The sequence below is a fragment of the Balaenoptera physalus genome, assembly GCF_965194825.1.
Source record: "Balaenoptera physalus genome assembly, chromosome: 2".
Lineage (NCBI taxonomy): Eukaryota > Metazoa > Chordata > Mammalia > Artiodactyla > Balaenopteridae > Balaenoptera > Balaenoptera physalus.
Window position 1 is genome coordinate 15986546 of NC_138883.1, and position 23595 is coordinate 16010140.

General features: G+C 38.6%; 1 protein-coding gene across 1 annotated transcript; it reads right to left on the bottom strand.

The window, feature by feature from the left end:
• Positions 1-8434: 8434 nt before the first annotated feature.
• GPR65 (G protein-coupled receptor 65) lies at positions 8435-17447 on the bottom strand. Its single transcript, XM_082451395.1, has 2 exons — positions 17193-17447; positions 8435-10120 (listed from the first exon to the last, which is right to left on the bottom strand). The coding sequence occupies exon 2, from the start codon at positions 9658-9660 to the stop codon at positions 8635-8637; it is 1026 nt and encodes a 341-aa protein (XP_082307521.1). The 5' UTR covers positions 9661-10120; positions 17193-17447; the 3' UTR covers positions 8435-8634.
• Between the last annotated feature and the right edge of the window lie 6148 nt (positions 17448-23595).

Sequence of the window (23595 nt, forward strand, 5' to 3'; positions counted from 1 at the left end):
GAACAGTATGGAGGTTCCTTAGAAAACTAAAAATAGAACTACCATACGACCCAGCAATCCCACTCCTGGGCATATACCCTGAGAAAACCATAATTCAAATAGAGTCATGTACCACAATGTTCATTGCAGCTCTATTTACAATAGCCAGGACATGGAAGCAACCTAAGTGTCCATCAACAGATGAATGGATAAAGAAGAGACGGCACATATATACAATGGAATATTACTCAGCCATAAAAAGAAACGAAATTGAGTTATTTGTAGTGAGGTGGATGGACCTAGAGTCTGTCATACAGAGTGAAGCCAGTCAGAAAGAGAAAAACAAATACCGTATGCTAACACATATATATGGAATCTAAAAAAAAAAAATGGTCATGAAGAACCTAGGGGCAAGACAGGAATAAAGACACAGACCTACTAGAGAATGGACTTGAGGATACAGGGAGGGGGAAGGGTAAGCTGGAACAAAGTGAGAGGGTGGCATGGACATATGTACACTACCAAACGTAAAATAGATAGCTAGTGGGAAGCAGCTGCATAGCACAGGGAGATCAGCTCGGTGCTTTGTGTCTACCTAGAGGAGTGGGATAGGGAGGGTGGGAGGGAGATACAAGAGGGAGGGGATATGGGGATATATGTATATGTATAACTGATTCAGTTTGTTATACAGCAGAAACTAACACACCATTGTAAAGCAATTATACTCCAATAAAGATGTTGAAAAATAAATAACAAGGGCTGCTAACTTCATAAGCTAAAGCTGTCTCCATTGTCCTTTCCTTCAGACCTCTTCAGCCCTATTTGTTCAACAATCTTAGTCTGTAACTTACATCACCTTCACTTCCGTGTGCCATGTTCCATTAGGACCCTTTGGGGTTCAAGAAAGGAAAAAAAATCTGACTCAGACTGATTTACAGAATAAGGAGGCTGATGTGGTTCACGTAACTGCCATGTGCGGAGAATCATTGTCTCAGAAGACCCAGCTCCAGTGCTCTGATTCCCTGAGTTCTCCTTTCTTCCATGTGTTGGCTATTTCATGATCACAAAATGGCCAGGAGATTCCAGGAAGCTCATCGTCATTTGACACCATCCAGAGTGAAACAAAGAGCCTTTGTCCCAGCATTCTAAGCAGGTTAAGCCACCTGGACACCACTGAACCAATCGTTCCAGGGGATTGATCTATTTTGATTGGCTTAACTTAGGTACATGCGCCACTCCTAAGAAACCATGTGGATTTTGAAGAGAATGTCGACCTGATGCACAGGACTCTGGGTCATTAGCTGGCTTCTGGTCAGTCTTGTCAATGAGCCCTGGGCCCCAGGATAATCAGGGAGGCAGCAAAGAATAACTGAGGTTCAAAGAACCACTGAAAGCTTAGATAATGTCATTGATCAACTGTGATAGTTAGACTGGAAATCAAAGGTCCCTCCTCCATTTTCTTAACATCATGTAAACCTCCCTGATTCTCGTGTGAACCTGAAAAAGGACAGCCCAGTAATGACTGAGATGGAATTTCCTATAGCTTGGTGGTATGTGGGCTGGGAGTTATAATTTTTTTTTGTAGTACTGAGTCAGTGAATAGAGGCAGTCATGTCATTGTATAGTCTGCAACAAAATTTAGTCCATATATGAACAGCTGACTAAAAATTTAAGGGAAGAACAACCTAAAAAAAATTCTCATGAGGACAGAATGATAGATGTTAATCAATATAATACCTGTTTTTACCAATTTAAAATGAATGTCATTGAAAATATTTGTTTCTATTTTACTTTAACAAATGTAAGAAATATTAATAAAATCTTTCTTAAAACTATTTCTCCTTAACCTTATTTTCCCATATAATCTTAAAGTTTTTCAACTGGAAGTACAAATAGTTCCAAGGGTTTCAGAAACTGAACTCTGAGGTTAGGACAAAGAGTGAAATTGTACCATTTTTAGTTCATTCCGTTAATGAACTTTATTCACTTAACAAACAATTCCGATTGCCAGTGAGAACACCCTTAACAATAGTCCTTTTAGGAGTCAGAACAAGAGTTGTAGAGCAAGAGAAAGAATCTCTGCTTATTCCAGACCCTGATTTGGCAATTCTTTCATCCAAGGGGAACTGGATGAGTGCTGAAAGGCATTAGGTCTTTCTGTCCCATAGTCTTTTTTTCTTTTTTTTAAAAAATAAATTTAGAGCTGTTACAGTGGAGGATTACTGGACTGAATGTCAATATTATGACATAGTATGAGTGTGTTTCATGTTTGGTAATTGCAATCATTGTTGCTTTTGTTGTGGTCATCCATGTACAATGCTTGGTGTCAGTCTATTTATCTCTTGTAAAAATAAAAAAAAAAAAGAAGAAATAGAAAAGAAAAAAACAAACAAACAAAAAATAAATAAATTTATTTATTTATGTCTGCGTTGGGTCTTCGCTGCTGCAAGTGGGTTTTCTCCAGTTGTGTCGAGCGGGGGCTACTCTTTGTTGCGGTGCGTGGGCTCTAGAGCGCAGGCTCAGTAGTTGTGGCACACGGGCTCAGTTGCTCCGTGGCATGTGGGATCTTCCCGGACAAGGGCTTGAACCCATGTCCCCTGCATTGGCAGGCGGACTCCTAACCACTGCACCACCAGGGAAGTCCCTGTCCCATAGTCTTTTTGAACACAGGGTGTCACGTGCTCCTTTCTTGGGTGAACTGCCAGAGAAGCACAGAAGGCATTGCCCCAAAGATTAAAAACAGATTTCCTTAGCATCAGCGAGTGTCACTTCCATGAATGGGTGAGTGGTATGACAGAGGATTTTTTTTTCGTTATATATATATATATTTTTTTTTAACATCTTTATTGGAGTATAATTTCTTTACAATGGTGTATTAGTTTCTGCTTTATAACAAAGTGAATCAGCTATACATATACATATGTCCCTGTATCTCCTCCCACTTGTGTCTCCCTCCCACCTTCCCTATCCCACCCCTGTTATATATATTTTTAAAACACTAATAAAGCTTAACAGAGCTGGCACTTATTATGCACACGCTTCTAAGGTTGCCGGTACGCCGCTCTGTGGCATTCCTACAGAGGCACTTTTTAGTCCATTAGTGCAGTTCTTTGATTTGATCCATTTAACTGTCAAAAGAAACCAGGGTTTCCAAGTTAATGTATTTGTTAGTAAGTGCCAATAGTCTTAGAAGCAAGACCAGAAATTTTACAATAATTTTGAAAAGGATTCTTTCAGAAGGATGTTTACACGTTCAATCACATTTCCAAGAAGGACTGATGAAATGCTGAGAACTGAAGTTAATATTTTTCATATCATGGGCAAGTCCAGTCATTGCAGAACAAGATTTCTTGATTGTATTTGATTTTAAAATTAACTGAACACACATTTCCTAGATAATGAAATTTGTATTTTTATTTAAAAGTTTGCACTGAACAATGACATGCAGACTTCCCTAGCCCATTTCTTTATTGGCTTGCTTTTTGAACACCTAATTACAACATTATTTGAGGAATCATAACCTATTTTTTAAATGTGTAAAAACCCACTGGTGCTTCATAAAGAGCTTAAGAAAATTATAGGCAGAAGAAAAGTAGATTATAGGCCATTATGTGTTTAATGATATGCAAATGCTGTTAAACTAGAACATGATTGTATTACTATTCTTTGGGGAAGAACAGATTTAAACAATTCAAAATAACAGATGTAAGTTTTTAGTGCTGAGATCTAACAATAATAAATTAGAAATGAAAGTCATACATATATTGAATTACATCTTGACTTTCATAGATTATAATTTCATCACAGTAGACAAAATTGCAAACCACTTACAGCTCATGTGTTTTATGTTTCTCTTCATGTGAAAGGTGACCAGTATTTTCTTCAGTGGGTAAGTTAACTGAATTAGAACAAGTCATCAATGTTATACCCATGATCCTGCAGAAATTATATGATTTAGCCTACGTTCTCTCACATGTAGACTGACCAGTTTAACTGACTGGGAAAAAAAAAATATTAGAATGACATAGGGAGTTTAAACCAAGTGAAATTATCTGATGGTAACTGAGCTTTCTAGAAAGCAGAGAAATAAATAACGCAAACTGAATTTCAGCATTTGCCCCCATTCATTTCCAATTCATAGGGAATCTGTCTTGTTTCTTGGATGGAAAAATGTCATTCTAAGCTCCTCTTTGCTTCTGGGGAGTGGCAGCTAGCCGTGAACTACAAGGTCCTGAATAGAACACGATCGACACCTAGTGGTCACAGACAAGTCTTGAGTGTGATTTTTCTTGGCCAGCAACAAGTGATGTCGTAAGAAAAGGATCTTTGGAAAAGAAGAGGAATCTTAGCTCCCACATCACTTTTCCCTCACCCAAGTTTGACCCGATGTTGCCATTGCCACCTTATTCCTGCAAACAAGGGGCATTCAGCTAATGCAACTAACAAATGCGACCATCACCCTGTCATGATGGGTAAGCTGTATGAAATGCGAAAGAATAAAAGAAATAATAGGGGTCAAAAATTTTTTTTAACTTGAATTGAATCAAGTGTTTATACCATGAACGAAGAATAAAACAGGACATCCCTGCTTTCGTTTAAATTAACCTTCTGTTTTTTTCCCCAAAGGCTGTCTGCCCAGGACATGTAAATAAAACATCCCAGTCAGAACTGGATTTTTCCAGAATAGTAGAACAATGGAAACAATGCAGATACAAGTTTTCTTACCATGGCTTCATTGGCAGCCGCTTCTGGTTGAAGGAGAAAGAAGGGAGGAGGGAAGGGGAGGGAAGAATCTCAACAGTGTCTCCCAGCTGCTGACTCAGTAAACAAGAAAATAAAACACTCACGTGTGCATCATTTCAGAAGGCAAAGAGGTCGTATGTGTTCTACTTGTTGATATTAGACATATTGCAAAAGAGTACAAACATAGGTTAAAAGGTCCCAAGGAATTTTTTTTTTTTAATTAATTAATTTATTTATTTTTGGCGTGTTGGGTCTTAGTTTCTGTGCGAGGGCTTTCTCTAGTTGCGGCAAGCGGGGGCCACTCCTCATCGCGGCGCGCGGGCCTCCCACCGTCGCGGCCTCTCTTGTTGCGGAGCACAGTCTCCAGACACGCAGGCTCAGCAATCGTGGCGGGCCCAGTCGCTCCGCGGCACGCGCATCCTCCCAGACCAGGGCCCGAACCCGTGTGCCCTGCACTGGCAGGCAGACTCCCAACCACTGCGCCACCAGGGAAGCCCCCAAGGAATTTTTGTTTGTTTGTTTTTGTGAGGTGAGGCAGGTTGTTGGAGTCTATGAATATGTGTTCTTTGTGTGTTGTAACATCTATTGGAGGAACAGACTTCTGATTCACAGCAGGGTCACCTGATGGACCTAGAAAAAGAAGTCTCTAATCACAAAGGCCTTTATGGGGCAGGGTGTTATCGCAGCTGATGTGTTTCCATAGCAACCTGTGGATGGGTTTCACCTGAAGAGAGGCCCACGCATCAATGACAGAATGATGACAGTGATGTCTGGGCAGAAAGGAAGCCCAGGGCAAGATAAACATGTTTTAAACAGAAATGCCTACACGCTATGTATCACAAATTCTATTTTAAAATAGGTACTGTCTAGTTAAAAACAGGCAAAGTCAACAGAAGCAATTGGTAAATAATTATGTATTTGATCATAACATTAAGGATTGGAAATATAATTTCTTGGGGAGAACATTTAGCTTAAATTAAAAAGAGAAAAGGGAATAAATCAGGTCGGAGAGGCAAATTTTCTCAGGATGCTCGTAGGGAAGTGATGTTATGTAATTTGAACAAAATGAGGTGATTTTTTAAATGTCTTTTAACTTCTTCACCCGTGAAGCTTCTCCCAGACTAGGTAGAGAAAATGGAGGTTTTAAAAAGCTGTTCTCAGTCTCTTCACTGACCTATCCAAGATGTCTAATTGAGTTCATTCAAAAAAAAAAAAATAACATTCTGAATAAGGAACAAAAGGTCAAAAACTTAAATTAAAAATGGATCTCTACCTGTTTATGGTGATGTACATAGCATGTGTCTCCTCAGAAATGTGAACTCCTAGAAGCAAGCACTATTGAGAATGTGGAAGCAACAATAAAGGCCCTTAAGTGACCGTAATGGACTTGTTGAACCATCTGGGAGAAGTAACCGTAGCAGTGGTGTGTGAGAGCCAGCCCCTACTAGCTCACGCTGCTATATTCCTACCCTCAGAGTGCCTCCAGGGACTGTTCTATCTTGTGGGTAGCTATCCACTAATCACGATGAAGATGAGAATAACTGATAATAATAAACATTTAGAAAACTCATCATAGTTTACAAAGTGTTTTCACATCTACTTGTTAAAAGCAAGTGATGTTACTGTCCCTGCTGTTTATAGAAACTGAGCCTTAGGGAGAACGTGAACATTTTTTGAGGTCAAACGGTTCATAAGTGGATAATTGCTGGTGTTCTAATCTAGGTCTTCTGACAAAGGCGTCCCAGGTAATAATAACTACAAGGTCTTATTCCTTCCAGAAATCCTTTTAGTTTAATGGAGAACCGTGATCAGGAACCTATAAAGCTGTTCAAGACTAAAGGATTAACTTTCCAATGTTGGGATTGTCGATAATTTTAGATCACGTCTAGAGTGCTTTGCCCTAAATCACGTGAGCATCTTCCTAATGTGGGTTCTCCATGGTTGGCCCTGCTTAAAGGTTTTGGCAGCCTGGTTCATTTTGGAACTTACTCACATGTTAGATCAATGGTTTTGCTGTTAATTATTAAGTAGAACTTTCTTACTAAGGGGGCCACGAATTTGTATCTGCCACATCTCCTGATATAGCCAACTGAGGTCAAGTTCTAACCAGTTCTCTGTAATAGATCAGCTTAATTGCTATCTATATGACTTATTTTATTTCCAGAGGTATTAATTTATGAAATAACTCTCCTTCTCCTCCTTATTCTTATCTAAATCCAACGACTATCTTGAACAACTCTCCATGTACATATGTCTTTTGCATCCCTAAAGAAAGAAATGGTAGAAATGTCAAAAAAAAAAAAAAAAAAAAAAAAAGCATGAAGGAGGACAAGCAACTCTGGAGGGAAGTCGGTGTTTCTGGGCTCAAGATGTGGCTCTGCTTCCAACGAACTGTGTGATCTCAGACAAGACAATCTGCATCTGAGTTTCCAGATGCAGATTGTTCCTGGATCTTTTACTTTCACACATATTCAATGTATGTGCTGCCAATAATTTATCAGGAAAGAATCGAACAGCCCAAACTATTTTAGTTCCTTTTCTTTTCATTGGTGTATCTTTAGCCTTTAAGTATGTATAAGTGTATCTCAGGGTGCCAGACTCAATCTATTAATTCTCCAGAAACTTTATGATGAGAAAAGTGCAAAGGACAGAGAAAGCACATAGGACCTCAAAGCAAGGTGGTTTTCTCTTGTGTACCCAAACTGTCAGTCATGGACAACTTTAATAGAAAACAGAGTCAGTTTGTGCACTAACTGATTTTTTTCAGTGTATATCTAGAAATTCATTATTTGTCTTTTTTGTTATCAGATTTTTGTTTTCTAATATGAGGGCACAAATGATACCAAGACATTTGCTATCTGATCAATTTTGGGGACTAGAAGGAAAAGATAGGAAAGAGAAGGGAGAGAAGGAGAAAAAGAGAATAGTAGGATAAAAAAATCTTCGAAAATCTTAAAAAATACTTGGGTTAAGAAAAATGTTTACCTGATGCCTACTTAAAACTAGGCAGAGTAATTTCTGTAATGAGAAAATATAAATATAAAGGAATATATTATATCAAGATTCTCTAAATACTCTGAACCCCCAAAGAAGTCTCTGAATGTAAGATTTAATTTAATAAATGTCTTTTTTGTTTATAGTATATCTTTTTGTCTAAACATTAAACTTCTAATAATTTCACCCATACTGTACTCAACAGTAAAGTTTGAAAGAATCAAAATTTTAAAAATTGTGATTTTAAAGAAAGTAAAAAGTTCTCTGATTAACTGAAAGAACTTTCACAAAGCTCATGTCCTTTATATCATGGATGAGGCCTTCAGACTCTCACTCAGAGACTATTTACTTTTATTTTGTCAAGAACACTTGCAAGCTCAGTGGCTATGTTTCCAAACTGATTTAAGCTTCAAAAGGCTTATGAGATCATTTCTGTTGTAACCCCAGTACTTACCACAAAACCTAGCACAGAGAGTGGGCTCAATAAATGTTTGTTAACTAATGAGAAGATTAGAAGCAGTATTTAGTAGTTGGTGTTGTTGGCTGGGAGAAATGATAGCCTGAGATCCATAGAAAGAGTGAGAAAAATCACAACAACCAGACACAAAGCTCACCAATTTAAAAACACACAGTCCCGTACATCTTACTAACCGCTGAGAGATTAGAGCACAGATACAAAAGCAACTGCCATTCTACAGTGATGATCCTGAGTCATTAGGAAAATATTCAACTTTGTTTAATTCTTGTTTAATAAAAGTCAGGGAGCTATAGAACGCACGTTTAAAATATTTCCATCGGAGAGGATTAAAATAGTCCCTCAGTGGGAACCTTTAGTACCCTCTCTTGCTGAGATTTCCTTTTGAAAATATAATCTTGATGGTTTAATATTGCATATCTTTAAAAAAATAGACCTTGGTTCTATTCCAGGATGTCTAATTCCACAGTATCTTTTGTAGACATAGAAAGTATGCTTTTTCCTCGTCTTTTTGATTTATTAAGCTTCTCGGTAAAGACTCTGAATACATTCCACATATCCGATCTTCCTGTTTCAGTTACAAAACAGTACAGAATTGGATCAGCAACACAATTTAAACTTGTTAATGCAACTGTGATTCTATAGATTTTATAACTCTGCTTCCCAGGCTTGTTATGGTCAAACATATGTTCATCTAAGTTCATATCATGCTCTAAAACGCTGCGAATCAGCAACATCACATGAAAGGGAGTAAAACACAAGATAAACATCAACGTGATACTAACAAGTAGTTTTACGATTCTCTTCTTTTCCCTGTTTTCTGTGGCTTGATTTTGCTGCACAGCTTTGTAGACTTTCTGGTTGCAAGCCATTATGATGACCAAAGGTATCATATAGCCTACACACGTCCTAGCAAAGTTAAACCTGATTTGCCATTTCTCCAGAGGATATTTGTCATAGCATAAAGTAAAGTTAGACTTTGTGGCATCACAATATTCAACAGCTGTTTCGTCTTCCCACAAAATGACAGCATTGAAGATGGTCTCCAATATCCAGATGAAAAGGCTCACCATGAACGCACATCTTCTTGACCTTAGAAAAGAAAACTTCAAAGGGTAGACAACTGCTAAATACCGATCAATCGCGATGCAGGTGAGGAAAGCTGTGCTACTGTAAAAGTTCATGTACATGAAGAAGGCACTCCATTTGCACAGGGCAGGAGAGAATGTCCAGTTGTCTTTATTCCAAGTATAATCAATCCATAGAGGGAGAGTTAAGGCATACAGCAGATCCGATAAGGATAAACTGAAGAGATAAATGCCTAATTCATTTTCCTTCTTTGCTTGCAGAAAAGACACACATAGAGAACCGATGTTGGCTGGAATGCTGACTATTACCACAAAGATGTAAACAATTGGAAACAAATAGTGATCCAAGTCATGCTGTTCTTCAATACATGTGCTGTTCATTTTTTCTTTTTTAGGTGCTGATTTTATATTCGTTCTTAGACGGTAAGTAGCAAAATAAGTCTTGCCTCTTGGTAGTTTGTTTTCAACACCTAACTCTCTTTTACTAAGATTTTTTCAGTTTTCCTTTGCTTTCAAAAGTTCTGATTGATTCATCAATGGTCTTAAAGGATGAAGGGAGATCAATTTTCACACAGATATCGATGGCTGGAAGTCAGGATCCAGCCTCCTGGCAGTTACTAAAGCGATCGGTCGATTTTAATGCGCAGAAGTCCATGTGCTTATTCTCACGGCCTGCTGATGAAGAACCCTGGAGGATTCGCCACATTATCCATCAGTTTTCATAGAATGCTGTCTTCAGTTTGGTTTTCTTCACGAAACTCAGAGGAGATTGGTGCAAACGTGACTATATAAGGCTTTATTTTCACAAAGGTTGACATCTCTTTTTAAAATGCCTTCGTTTCTGTAATGAAAGACAAACTAGAATAGTTTGGATGCTTAAAAGAGACATCATGATTTTTGAAACAATCTTATTTTATTTCATTTATTGAGGATATCAAAATGCGTTAAATTGCATACAATGAAGGTGTTTAAAAAGGGAAAATTGTCTAATTGACTTCAGTAAATGAAATCAGGCTGAGATATTTGACCTTTTTCAAATAAGAATTATCCAAGGGATGCCAGGTTAGAGAGAATTATGTTTCTCACTAGACACAATCTAAGCACACAAAACTAAAGTTAAAAGTCATTTTAGAAGCTAATTTTAAAAAAGATGGCGAATTCAATTATTTGTTTGTAATCAGTAAATGCATTTGAGTATATGGTGAACTGTATGATTATAGGACTTCAAATTTTTTATTTCATATGCAATCTATGTATAAGGCACTTATTTTCAAAATATGCTTATTAGCCAAGAAAAAGTTGTCACAAGAAGTTTGATAAAGTGAAGCACTTAAAAATATAACAGCTTGCTGAAACTTTGTAAATAATTAGACAACACTACCTCATTTGTTTCTCCTTTGCTTTCTTTGTGGGCTAATTTATTTTATCTTTCTCGTACTCTTGTGAAAGAGAGGGCAGAATGTGCTCCATTCTGGGTAAAATCTTGTGATCATCAGTTTCTACATCTATACCTGATTGTTTACTAGGTTCGTTTTTTAAAAACGTCTGATGTACATTCATGTAGGAACAGAGAATCCATCCTTCTCTCCATATTGGAATAGAGAAATACTATCTTTATTCCTCTGCTAGTGAGGCCTGTTGGTGCTTTGGATGATTTATTTGAGGGGAATCTTCACAGAAAGCTTTGTAGAGTCACCATGTAGGGGAAGGAAGACATGTCCTCTTCCTGTGTGCTGTGAGGCCTACAGGACCTCAAAACCGCTCCCTTCCAAGTGTTGATAAGCCCTTAGCACAAAAGAGACCCGCCACCACAAGGCACCAGTATTCTGCTCGGTGAGTAAACCATATCCAGAGCCCACAGGATATGTCATTCTTAACACAAAATGGAGAACTAAAATTCCTGAAATCACCTAGTTTTTCCACACCTAAAAATATGAATAAACAGCCTTTTATTTTTATTTTTTAAATTTTTATTGGAATATAGTTGATTTACAAATGTTGTGTTAGTTTCAGGTGTACAGCAAAGTGAATCAGTTATACGCATACATATAGCCACTCTTTTTTTTTTTTAAGATTCTTTTCCCATATAGGCCATTACAAAGTATTGAGTAGAGTTCCCTGTGCTATACGGCAGGTTTTTATTAGTTATCTATTTTATATATAGTAGTGTTTATATGCCAATCCCAATCTCCCAATTTATCCCTCCCCCTCTTAAACAGCCTTTAAATAAATAGGGAAACCTTCCAGAGTGGAAAAAACGGAAGCAGGAGCTAAGATCAGAGAGGTAAGTGAGCAGTAAAGCTCTGGGTACCCTAAGGCATACGTGGATCTGGAGGAACTAACTAGAGCTTTGACTGCAGAGAACCAGTGACAGAGCATGGGCCAGTGATAGAGCATGGGCCAGTGACAGAGCATGAGCCAGTGGCAGAGCATGGGCCAGTGACAGAGCATGGGCCAGTGGCAGGGCATGGGCCAGTGACAGAGCATGGGCCAGTGACAGAGCATGGATCAGTGGCAGGGCATGGACCAGTGACAGACCATGGGCCAGTGGCAGAGCATGGGCCAGTGGCAGAGCATGGGCCGGTGATAGAGCATGGGCCCACACAGGTAGCAAGGGGTCCTCGACATCCCACTCATGCTGGGATCCAGGAGCCTCAGCCATCAAAATAAACAAAATAAAATAACAAACTTTATAGATATTTGCAGACAGACAGCAGGGAAAGTTGGCAAGTTCCCTGTCTTAGCTTTGTTTCTGTGAGGAGCTATCATAAAAAAAACCAATCCCTGAGTACTCATGGCCTCTGGCGGTCCTCACTTGGGAATGGGGTCTGAGTCTATACTATTAATCTGGTTCCATAAACTTCAGGCCAATAGTGAATTAATATTGGATCTATGCGCTCAACTTCACTAGTCGTCAGAAATCTACGAACTAAAACCACAGAGAGATACAACTACACACCCACCAGAATAAACGAAATGAAAAAGACAGCAAATACCAAGTCTTAGTGAGGATGTAGAGCACCTGGAACTCTCATATACTGTTGGCTAGAAAACTGTTTGGCTCTTATGCAAATCATATGGTTCAGCAACTCTACTTCTAGGTATATGCTCAACAGGAATACATACATGTGGTTCCCAAAAGACGTATGGTAGAATTAGAATGTTCACAGTAGCACTATTTGTAATATTCCCCAACTGGAATGCCTATTAGCATTAAGAGAGGTAAATAGATTGTGGTATATTAACACAATTAAAATCTATACACTAATGAAAATGAACAAATTATTGTTACATGCAATAACATGGTTGAGGCTCAGAAACAATGCAGAGGGATAGAAAAAGGCAGGCAGAAAGGGTACATATTATCTGATTAAGAACCAGGTAGTGTTAATCTATGCTGTCAGAAATCAGGGTAGCAATCCATTTACTGAGGGCTTTCTGTGTGCTGGACTCCATGTAAAATGGCATGCATATTTATTATAATTTATGTTTTACTGTAACTCTGTGCTGTTTATTACAATCTTATATTACAAAGAAGAATTGAGCCACATATTAGGCAATTAGCCCCATATTGCCTGTCTAATCTTGGTAGAACTTGGCTGCAATCCTAGGTTTAACTCTAAAGCCTCTTGACTCAACAATTTTGTCTTCTACCTTTTACATAAAAATACCTTAGACGTCTGAGGTATTTTTGCAACGGCACAGACTGGCTTTGTTGAAAAGGAAGAGAATATTTTCTACTTTCCACCTAAAGAGTAGCACTGATGGATTAGTACAGGTCTTTCAACTATAATAGCTCTTCTAATTAAAGAAAATGACGTGAATGAAAATTTCTGCAAACTAGATATAAAATAATCAACCCTACATTTTCTAAAAGACGTCACTTTTATGTTCTCTATTAAACTGCGTGGACTCTAAATAAACTTGTGAGAATCATAACCTTACATCATGTCTCACACTCTGACAATGTGTCCTTATGTTTCCGTATATCTGTCAACACGTTTCCTTTGGAAGATTAAACATGTTCCTTTTCAGTAATTTATATAATGGATAAGGCAACAATTTTATTTAGGCTTTTATTTTTCCTGTACTTGATTTTAGAAACAGATGGCTAAAAAGGAGCAAATATCCTGCTACCACGGGGGGCGGGGGGCAGGGGGGAGAAGATCTCCCAGTTTTTTGAGTCAGGAGGCTGAATTTTGAAGGGTCTATTGTTTAGATCAGGAAACATCTGTGAATTGTTTTAAAGCCGAAATTAATTATCTTTCACCACTCACAATGTGGTAATGAAAAAAATGTAAATAAGACCAATTGGAAGTGGGAAGAACCATCATGCATTCCCTTTCTTCTCAACAAAGCCCACCTACATTGTTGCAAACAACCATGTAGAATGTCATATTAAACATTTAGTTGTTATAAAAAAACAGAGAAAGAGGAGTCAGGTGGCTGTTATCTTTTGGGGGTGGGTGGGTGGGTGAGTGATGACAGGAAGAGGGCACCAGGAGGACTTCTGAGAACTGGGTAACGTTTTGTTTCTTGATATGAGTGTTGATGCCATGAACAAGTTCAGTCTGTAAAAATGTATCCTGCTGTACACTTAGGATATGTTCCTTTTTTCTGCAAGCAGGTTATATTGCAATTAAGGTTAAAAAGTGAAATCAAAAGGCTATGTGAGATGAGATGTAAAGAATCTTGACAATTAACATCTGAATAACCTGCAGATAGAGCATATATGTCTTCCTAAGAAATGATATGATTTCACTTCTTTCCTGACATATAAAAAGTAATTTATAGAAACACAACAAAACAAACAATAAACAACTTAAATAATCTGAAAATAAATTCACCCACAATAAAAGTTTACCATATGAAAGAATAAGTATTCTAGGCACGTGGAGGAAGTAAATACAAATCATGCCTTGAGGAAAGCTCCCTCAACCCAGGCTTTAAAGAATTCTCACAGATCGCGTTCTAACAAATATGAGCTGATTAAAACACCCCAACCCTAAACACACTCGCTTTTAAAAATAGATGGATAAAAAGAACAAATATCCTGTTACCACACTAGAAGAAAACACACACATACACTTACACACATACATACAGAAATTAGCTGCTATGTGTGAGATTCAGCAAAAGCAAGAAAGAAGAGTACTAGATCCACAAAAGCTTTAGAGATAAAATTAATAGATATATAACACAAAACAAGTACGTTTAATACATTTAAAGAAATAAAAGAAGGAATCTGAACACATGAGTAAGGATCAAGAGACTATAAAAGATGACTAGGCATACTTTTTAAAAGATTGAAATAGACCTTTCAGAAATAAAAAATACAATAATTTAAAATTAAAAATTAACACAGGGGGCTTCCCTGGTGGCGCAGTGGTTGAGAATCTGCCTGCCAATGCAGGGGACAGGGGTTCAAGCCCTGGTCTGGGAAGATCCCACATGCCACAGAGCAACTGGGCCTGTGAGCCACAACTACTGAGCCTGCGCGTCTGGAGCCTGTGCTCCGCAACAAGAGGGGCCGCGACGGTGAGAGGCCCGCACACCGCGATGAAGAGTGGTCCCCACTTGCCGCAACTAGAGAAAGCCCTCGCACAGAAACGAAGACTCAACACAGTCATAAATAAATAAATAAATAAATAAAAGAACGTGAATTTCTTTTAAAAAAAAAAAAAATTAACACAGGGGCTCACCAACTGCCTAGCTCCAGCTGAGGAGAAAATTAGTATATTGTAAGATAGAGCTAAAGAAATAACACAAAATTGTCAGAGTGTTAAAGAGATGGGAAAATACCACAGAGACATGGAGGATAAAGTGAAAAGGTCAGCATATGTATAATTGAAGTTCATAAGGACAGAAGAGAGAAAGTAAGGGAGAGGCGATATTAGAAAAGATGCTGACTGAGAGATGGCATCCTCAGACTTATGAAGCTCAGCAAACCCCAAATAAGATTAGAAACAAACAAACAGAGATGGAAATCTATACTTAGTCACATTGCAATCAAGCTGCAGATCACCAAAGACCAAGGAACAAAAGAGCCAGAGAGAAAAAATGGACTACCTACAAAGGATGAAATTTCGACCGACAAAGACATTTTCAACAATGATAACATAAACCAGAAGACAGTGGATTGATATTTCCAAATTGTTATGAAAATATATGTCATCCTATAATTGTATACCCAACAGAACTAAATTTCAAAATGAGAGCACAAATAAGGATATTTTAAGATAAACTACCACTGAGAACATTGACCCCCAAAATCCTCATTAAAGAGACTTCTAAAGAACGTAAGCGAAGAAGGAAAATGACATTCGAAAAATGTCTGAGATGCACAAAATGGAAAAAGCTACAGAGGATGGAACTCTGATGGTTACGCAACATCACGTCTATCACTAGGCTCATGCGTCTGGGGAAGAACACTTAAACCATGAAAATATTCTTCCTTAGAAGGAGGACTGGGAGAGCTGGGTGATGAGCAGGAAGGTGCCCCTTCCTGCTTTGTCCATGTTACTCAACAAATACTCATCTTAAAAAAAAAAAAGATAAGAAGGGTCAAATGGAAAAATAGTTTTGAGAGGACTTACAAAATTCTCAGTGGAATAAATTTCTTTCTCTGTAGAAATATTTCCTGCCTTAACTAAAACAACCATAAGACTGAATGGTTTAACGAAGCAGATACTGGGTGTCTTCTGGGCTGGGCAACAGAGGCAGTGTTTCTGGAGGCTTGTGGTTACATGTGTGACTCCAGGGCTCTGGAGACTCAAAGGCTCTCAGCAGCTCTTGGGGGATTTGTGACCATGTGTGTTCCTTCACCTCTGTAAGTTTCAATTTTCACAGGTGTAAGATAGCAGCCATTTCATAGAATTCTTGTGAGGATGAAATAACACATGAAGCTCAGTACCTAGCACATGGTAAGCCTTCATGACATGTTAACTGATATTGTTCTAATGACAACACTGGTAGTCTGTGTTGTCCCCTACATTTCCTGAAAGCAGATCATGTTTGGCCATCTAGCCAGAGCATAGCAGAGAAACCACAGGCACTCAGAATATAATTTATATAGTAACATTTCACATATGATACCAAACGCTGCAGAGGAGAGCTGTTAAATTAATTTCTGTGAATCTGAGATTTTAACAGAATACATAATTCTTATTATTCATACATCTTTTCAGATATTACTTTGATTGCTTTAATCATATTTTGAGAAAACTGTTTTTAGATCCAGTGCTGAGAAATTTGGATAAGTTTTTAATTCTGATTTTAATTTTTACCTGATGCCCAAAGAAGATAATCCACAGCTCCTAAAACAGTACCAACCATTGACGACAATGATCAGAAGATAAAATGTTATAGGAAACATTTGCCTTCATTTATCAGTTGAATAGCTACTTATTAAGACTCTACTGTGTGTCAATGTGATAGTCATCTATTAAGAATTATTAATTAATTAATACATACTAGAAATATTATTAATTAATACTGGAAATATTATTTTCAAATTTCACATAGTTTCTGATGGTATAAAAACATATCACTAGACCTTTATACTGATGAGGAAGTGGTGCTAGATAGCTCTACAGCCAGAAGTTGGTACATTTCTTCCCAAACCACTTAATTTTCATTTTGCCAATATACTGTTTCCTGTAGGGGAAATGGAGCATAAACATTCCTCTTTTATATTTTGATAGTGTTACCTATTTCTAAATGTAAATTTTGACATCCTTTACTACTGCTCAAAGTAGAGAAACCATGTGTCATCCTCATTTCTCCCTGTCTTATAATACTTTGCATGACCACATTTATACAGCCCATACTAGAAAAAATGTTGCAAAGATTACTGACAATCATTCAAAAGTATGTTATCTACTTAAAGTCTTATTTTTTAATCTTACACTTACCCATGTTTCTTGGGATGATGATTTTGTTGACCGAGGAGCCAGATAAATCTGCTTGCACCCAGAAGAGAAACCAACATAATTGAGGGGACAGGAAATTACACTCATATTTCGTCACAAACCAATGAGGAAGCAGCATCTTAATGAGAAGCTTGTACATTATCCAAGTTTGAGCAACGGAAGTCTCCTAAGTATTTTAAAAGATGTTTTATGTATTATTTACTATAGTACAATTTTTATTACTCACTCTTTTCTTTGCATCTTTTTTTTTTATAAGAATATATATTTTTTTAATTAATTAATTTATTTATTTATTTTTGGCTGGGTTGGGTCTTCGTTTCTGTGCGTGGGCTTTCTCAAGTTGTGGCAAGTGGGGGCCACTCTTCATCGCGGTGCACGGGCCTCTCACTGTCGTGGCCTCTCTTGTTGAGGAGCACAAGCTCCAGACGCGCGGGCTTAGTAGTTGTGGCTCACGGGCCTAGTTGCTCCGTGGCATGTGGGATCTTCCCAGACCAGGGCTCGAACCCGTGTCCCCTGCATTGGCAGGCAGATTCTCAACCACTGCGCCACCAGGGAAGCCCTTTTCTTTGCATCTTAATTACAATTATATACTGATACTATATGTGCTTTATTTGATAGAATATGTACTAGAATCTTATTCATTCACTCCCTCCCTCACTCATTTATCTGTCAACACATATATCTATTCTCCTCTCCTAAGAGACCACTGTGCTGGGAGATATATAGGACCTGGCCCTAACCCATAAGGAGCTTATCACTTAGTGAAGGAGAAAGCACTAATAACCACAATGCGATGGTAAAAATGGATAAATACTACAAGAGAGGTACAAAAAGATAGGATGAGTCGTTGGATGTGTGGAATAGGAGAGGATGTTGTAGATGGAATCAGGGTGATCAACATCCTGCGAGAAAAACAACAGAGAGAGAATGCAGATGTGTGTATAAAGAGCATGTGCATTGCTTAATGGCATGATGGTGGCGTCAAGGTAGCCAACTAGGTAAAAGTTTTTTATTTTTGTTTTTGTTTTTTTTAAAAGGGATTATATATTAGCTGTATAGTATTTTATTGTAGGACCATTTTCTCCTTTGATTTTCCTCTTGGAAGAGAAGATTCCATCAGAAATTGCTAAACCGTGCTAAAGCCACTTGAACTAACTGGCTTAGGCAAATCAATAATTTTATGAGACTTGAACATTTATTTGAGAAAGACATGGGATGTTACAATGAAAATTCACTTAGTATAGTGACGCTTTGACAGTTGTTGCCAAATCTGTAAGTGATTTAATGTGAAGTGAAATTAGCTCCTGGAACTTTTGAGATATAAAAAAGCCAGAGACATCACTTTTGAACCTTGCCTTAATAAACTTTTATTACACATGAAGGGGAAATTTTTACTTTATAAGGACAGAATTAATTTGGGATGGCAAAATTTAACTTCATTTTAAAAACTGTAATCATGACAATTTGAGCCCGCCTTTGTAAAAGGACATTAGAAGTTCCTGTTGGTAGGGTTTTTAAAATTTCTCCCCAGAACTGGAAAAGATGATCTCATGATATAACCAAGACTTTTAACCTTGAGGTTATTCAGGATGTAACGAGTGTAATGGGTTTCCTATACTTCCTTTGTAGGTCTTTTATTGAAAGTGATAAATGTAATCATTTAGATTTATAAAGTACATTTGCAAAGTAATTTAGCATATAGGAACTTAAAAATTCAGTATACTTTCTATTTTTACTGAAATAATAAAAAATTTAAGTACAATGTAGAAAATTAATAGTAAGACAAGCCTTAAAAAAAAATGAAAGCAATGATTTCAGTTTACTCGTCACTCTAATCCAAAATTCTCATTTTTGTTTGGTTTTGCACATCCACTCATCTGTGGCTTCTATACATGGGTGTCTCATGACACTCACAATTTCTTATTTTACCTAAATAGACTATACTTCTGTTTTTAGGGAAATGGCATCTTAATATCCACATCAGATTTTTATGTATTTTGCTCTTCAAAAGAAAAAAAGGATGTTGTTAAAAAAACCAGGAAACGCAAACTTTCACTTCTGATTAATTAGGAGAAAAATTGTGGCTACCCTATGCTGAAACTTTGTCAGTTCCACATAATAAGACACTTAAGAACCTTTAATAACTCTGCTTCTTATTTAGTCCAGAATATTTGACAATACTGTATTTTCAACCACAGAGCCAGCTGATGAAGAGATGGAAATTTCAGAGCGTTGAGTCTCTGACATTTAAACAACTCCAAGGTGAGAAAAAGCCAACTAGCAGCATTCAGAATACTACCTTGAGGGGTTTGGTGTTCCTGGCATGTCAGTATCTGGTTTTCTGAGGCCACAGAATGGACCCCCAACACTGGCCCGTGGCAGGGCACTTGGGCTGCCCATGGGGAAAAGGGGAAGCGAATGTGGTCCTGCTCGGCTCCAACTTCTCCGTGGGGCAGACAGTGGAAGAACCTAATCTGCTGACGAAGGGTCCTTTGCATCCAAAGTTTCCACTTGCTGCAATTTCACTAGTTAAAGCAGTGACTAAACATGGCAGGGGACATTCTGAAATACTGATTTATTTCCCCAGCCTTACTTCCTTTTACCCCATCCCTATTCCCCCACACACTCGATTAGCCATTTTGCATTTATTGCCTCAAGAGAAGGAATTCTTGGCAGAAAAATATGGGGTTGGGAGGAGAAGACAATCCTAGGCTTAGAGTTTCAAAAGATTCATGCAACTCAGGAGAATGAAAAGAACTGAGGTGCAGACAATCTGCTTGGAAGAATATCTGTTGAGCCAAAGCAAAGCTTCCGGCCCCCAAGAACAGATAAAAGGTTTTGCCTGCCGGCGGGGCTGGGGCTTAGGGTTGTGAGAAAGGAAGTCACGAGAGTTCAGCTGTGGTGGCCTGACACAGGGACACGGCATCCTGACTGCCTGTACCCTCTCCCTGCAATTCCTGAGGTGGGGGTGGGGTGACAGTCACTCTGATGAACTGCATGATGTGGGGAGGAGGGGGATCCCGTCTCTCATGTCCAGGGTGAAGTCCAGATAGGAGGCTGTCTCAGGATTACATGTGTGAGAGGCCTGAGACAGCCTTACCACATTCCCCTGTGCCCAGCACAGCGCTGGTCAGGGCACATGAGGGGCGCACAGAAGTGATGCAAGGCCTCAGCCCACCTCATGGTGCTTCCAATGGCCCAGTGTGTCACAGAAGAAGCCTTGTCCCCGTTGATGGGGGACAACCCAGGTGAGTCCTGCATGGGCTAACTACTGAGGAGCAGCAGGGAATGAGGACATCTCACGAGAGGCCAGCATGCACAGAGGGCAGCCTTGAGAATTGGGGGTTGAGCTAAACCTCTCCAGCCTTAGCTACATACAAACTCCCTGGATCCTAGATGGTGTTATGGGCTGACTTGCATCCCCCTACCTCTCTGCCAAAATCCATATGTTGAGGTCTTAATCCCTAGTACCTCATAATGTGACTGTACTTGGAGTTAGGCTCTTTAAAAAGATGATTAAGTTAAAATAAAACTGTTAGCATGGGTCCTGATGCAATCTGATCGGTGGTGTCCTTATAAGAAGAGGAGATTCGGACACACAAAGAGACACCAGGGATGCGCATGCACAGAGGAAAGACCAGGTGAGGACAGAGAGAGTAGGTAGACATCTGCACGCCAAGGAGAGAGACCTCAGAAGAAACCAACCCCACTGACACCTTGATTTTGGACTTCCAGCCTCTAGAACTGTGAGAAAATAAATTTCTGTTGGTTACACCACCCAGTCTGTGGTGTTTTGTAATGGCAGCCCTAGCAAAGTACACACAGGCAGAATCCAGAGGAAGAAGAGGTAGGATCCTGAATTGACAAGTGTGATTAAGTGCCCACCAGTTTGGTAGAATGGGGTATTGAAATGGAATTTTAGTTGAGTTACAGAAAGATAAAGAATATTTTATTTCTTGCATCTCTGATTATGGCCTGAGATTGGAATCCACTTCATGTGTTTGACCTAAAAGGTGTAATTCAACAAATATTTATTAAGCCTTTGAATAGGACTACTGAGCAAAAATATTTTTCTCATTACTTGTCAAGGGGCCTAAAATGTAACGATTAGGTGACTTTTATTTTGGGGGGGGTCTTGAAACTTTTACCAGCAAGCTTCCTTTCTAAAGATGTAAATATATTCCTTGTGTTGTGGGGGGGGAATATTAAGTTGTCAGATAAAACCTTACTTGGCTTCTACATCATGGCAAAGCTCCCTGAGATCCATTTACCTCAATGGTTCTCCAAGTATGCTTCTTGAATTAGCAGCGTCAATGTCACCTCTGAACATTTGAGAATTAAAGTTCTCAGTCTCACCCCAGGCCCAGGGAATCAGAAGCTCTGGGGCTGGAGTTCAGTGATGTGCGTTATAAAAAGCACTCCAAGTAGTTTTGATGCTCCAAAAAAAAATTTTTTTTTAAGGAACAAAGTTATTTTTTACAATAAATTTATTTATTTATTTATTTATTTATTTATTTATGGCTGCGTTGGGTCTTCGCTGCTGCGTGAGGGCTTTCTCTAGTTGAGGCGAGCAGGGGCTACTCTTTGTTGCGGTGCGCAGGCTTCTCATTGCGGTGGTTTCTCTTGTTGTGGAGCACAGGCTCTAGGCGTGCGGGCTTCAGTAGTTGTGCCACGTGGGCTCAGATGCCCCAAAGTTTGAGAACAACTGGTGTACAGGATGGTTGCCTGGGTAAGAGACTGGGGTGGGAGGTGGTGGAGAGGCAGGGAGAACAGAACCTCTAAAAAGGGAAGAGTATGGAAACACTTTATGTTCAAATTCTTGCTTGGTTTTGGTACTTTAACCCTGTCAGAAAGGAAGAAAGTTTTCTCTACCCTTCTATGTTCCTCTGGCTGGTCCAAGAATGAAATTGACATGAGACAGATTAACAGGAGAAAATTAAAACAAAAATTTAATAGCATGTATGCATGGGAGAGGCCCAGGAAAACTGAGTAACTCACTAAAATGGCTGAAATCCTCACCTTAAGTATTATCTTCAGTTAAAGACAAAAGAGGATGTTGGGGGTAGTTGTTCAGGACTGCAAAGGGGAGGAAGGCAATGCATGTGGAGATGGAAAAGCAAATGTTTGGTAAACAAATGTTTGCTGGGTCGTGCAGAGACAATGGGGCACAGAGAGGACTCTGACCTCTAGGCTCTGCTGAGTTTCCCCCATCACACTTAGTCCATATTTGCAGATATCTCTGGTGATAGCTCTAATCTGGGAACAGGCCCTTTATCCAAATTCTCTTAGACAGTTAAGGGGGGAGGTAGCAAGAAAAACTTCCCAAGTCTTCTGTTTCTTAAAAATAGGCAGTCTAAATCAATCCTCATACCAAAGAGACACATTTTGGGGTGGCAGATTTTGTTCCCCTACAGCCCTATTATCCCTTCATCAGTATTTAAATTCCATTCTGCATCATTGCACCACTAGTTCACTTGGCTCTGTCCTTTTCAAAAAAGTTGAGCTAATACAGCCTCTCATTTCAGACTTGTAAATGATTTTAACTTAAAGCTTAAGTCAGAACGTAAGTATCGTAACAGTTAAAATGGAGATATGTTATCAAACTAAGGACTAGAGTCTTTAATATCTTAAATACCTTTTCAGAAGATCTAATATGTATTTCATGATGTCTGTAAATTACATAAATGCCTTTTAATGCCTTTGTTATACTCATTTATTGAAATAACCAAATTTAAGAAGATTAACTCCAAATAGTTTCCTCTGATGTACTGCGGATGTGCAGACTGCTGATTAGCTTAATTTTTAAAGTCAGGATAATAAGTGTAAGTCCTTGTGGAATTATCTGTTGAGTTTGCTTATGGTAGAGATAACCAGCTAATCATTTAAGATTTAGGATCCAAAAAATATTTCATGAATTTAGGTTTAACCAAGACATGCACTAATATTTAAGGAGGTTCAATCCAAAGGATAGGGCAGAGAAGCAGAAATGATTGGCAAAAAATTGAGTCAACTGGGGCAGAGGGGCTAGGGACAGACAGGAGGGAGGATCTGAAGCCAGCTTAAGTGTTGTGGGTTCTACGGCATCTGGACTGGGGAAGGCAGGTTCTGTTACCCAAAGCTGTGGGTCATACCAGAATCCATAGAATGAGCAGAGCAGAGCAGAGATTATAGTAAAAATCCAAGAGTGATAGGAATACCTGTCATTTTACAGAAAATAATGCTAGAGTCTTTATTTTCCTTGGTGCTTTTTTAGAGGATGCTAAAGTATCTTTGCAAATGTGCAGTCATTGAGTAAATCCCTTATGTCATTTTACCATACTCATTTCTATGAATAAGCCCTCAAAATATTAGTTACTGCAATATTTAATACTACATCATATGAGTG

What these genes read in the sequence shown, in the direction of transcription:
- GPR65 (XM_082451395.1), bottom strand. Translation starts at nt 9,660, where the DNA reads ATGAACAGCACATGTATTGAAGAACAGCATGACTTGGATCACTATTTG.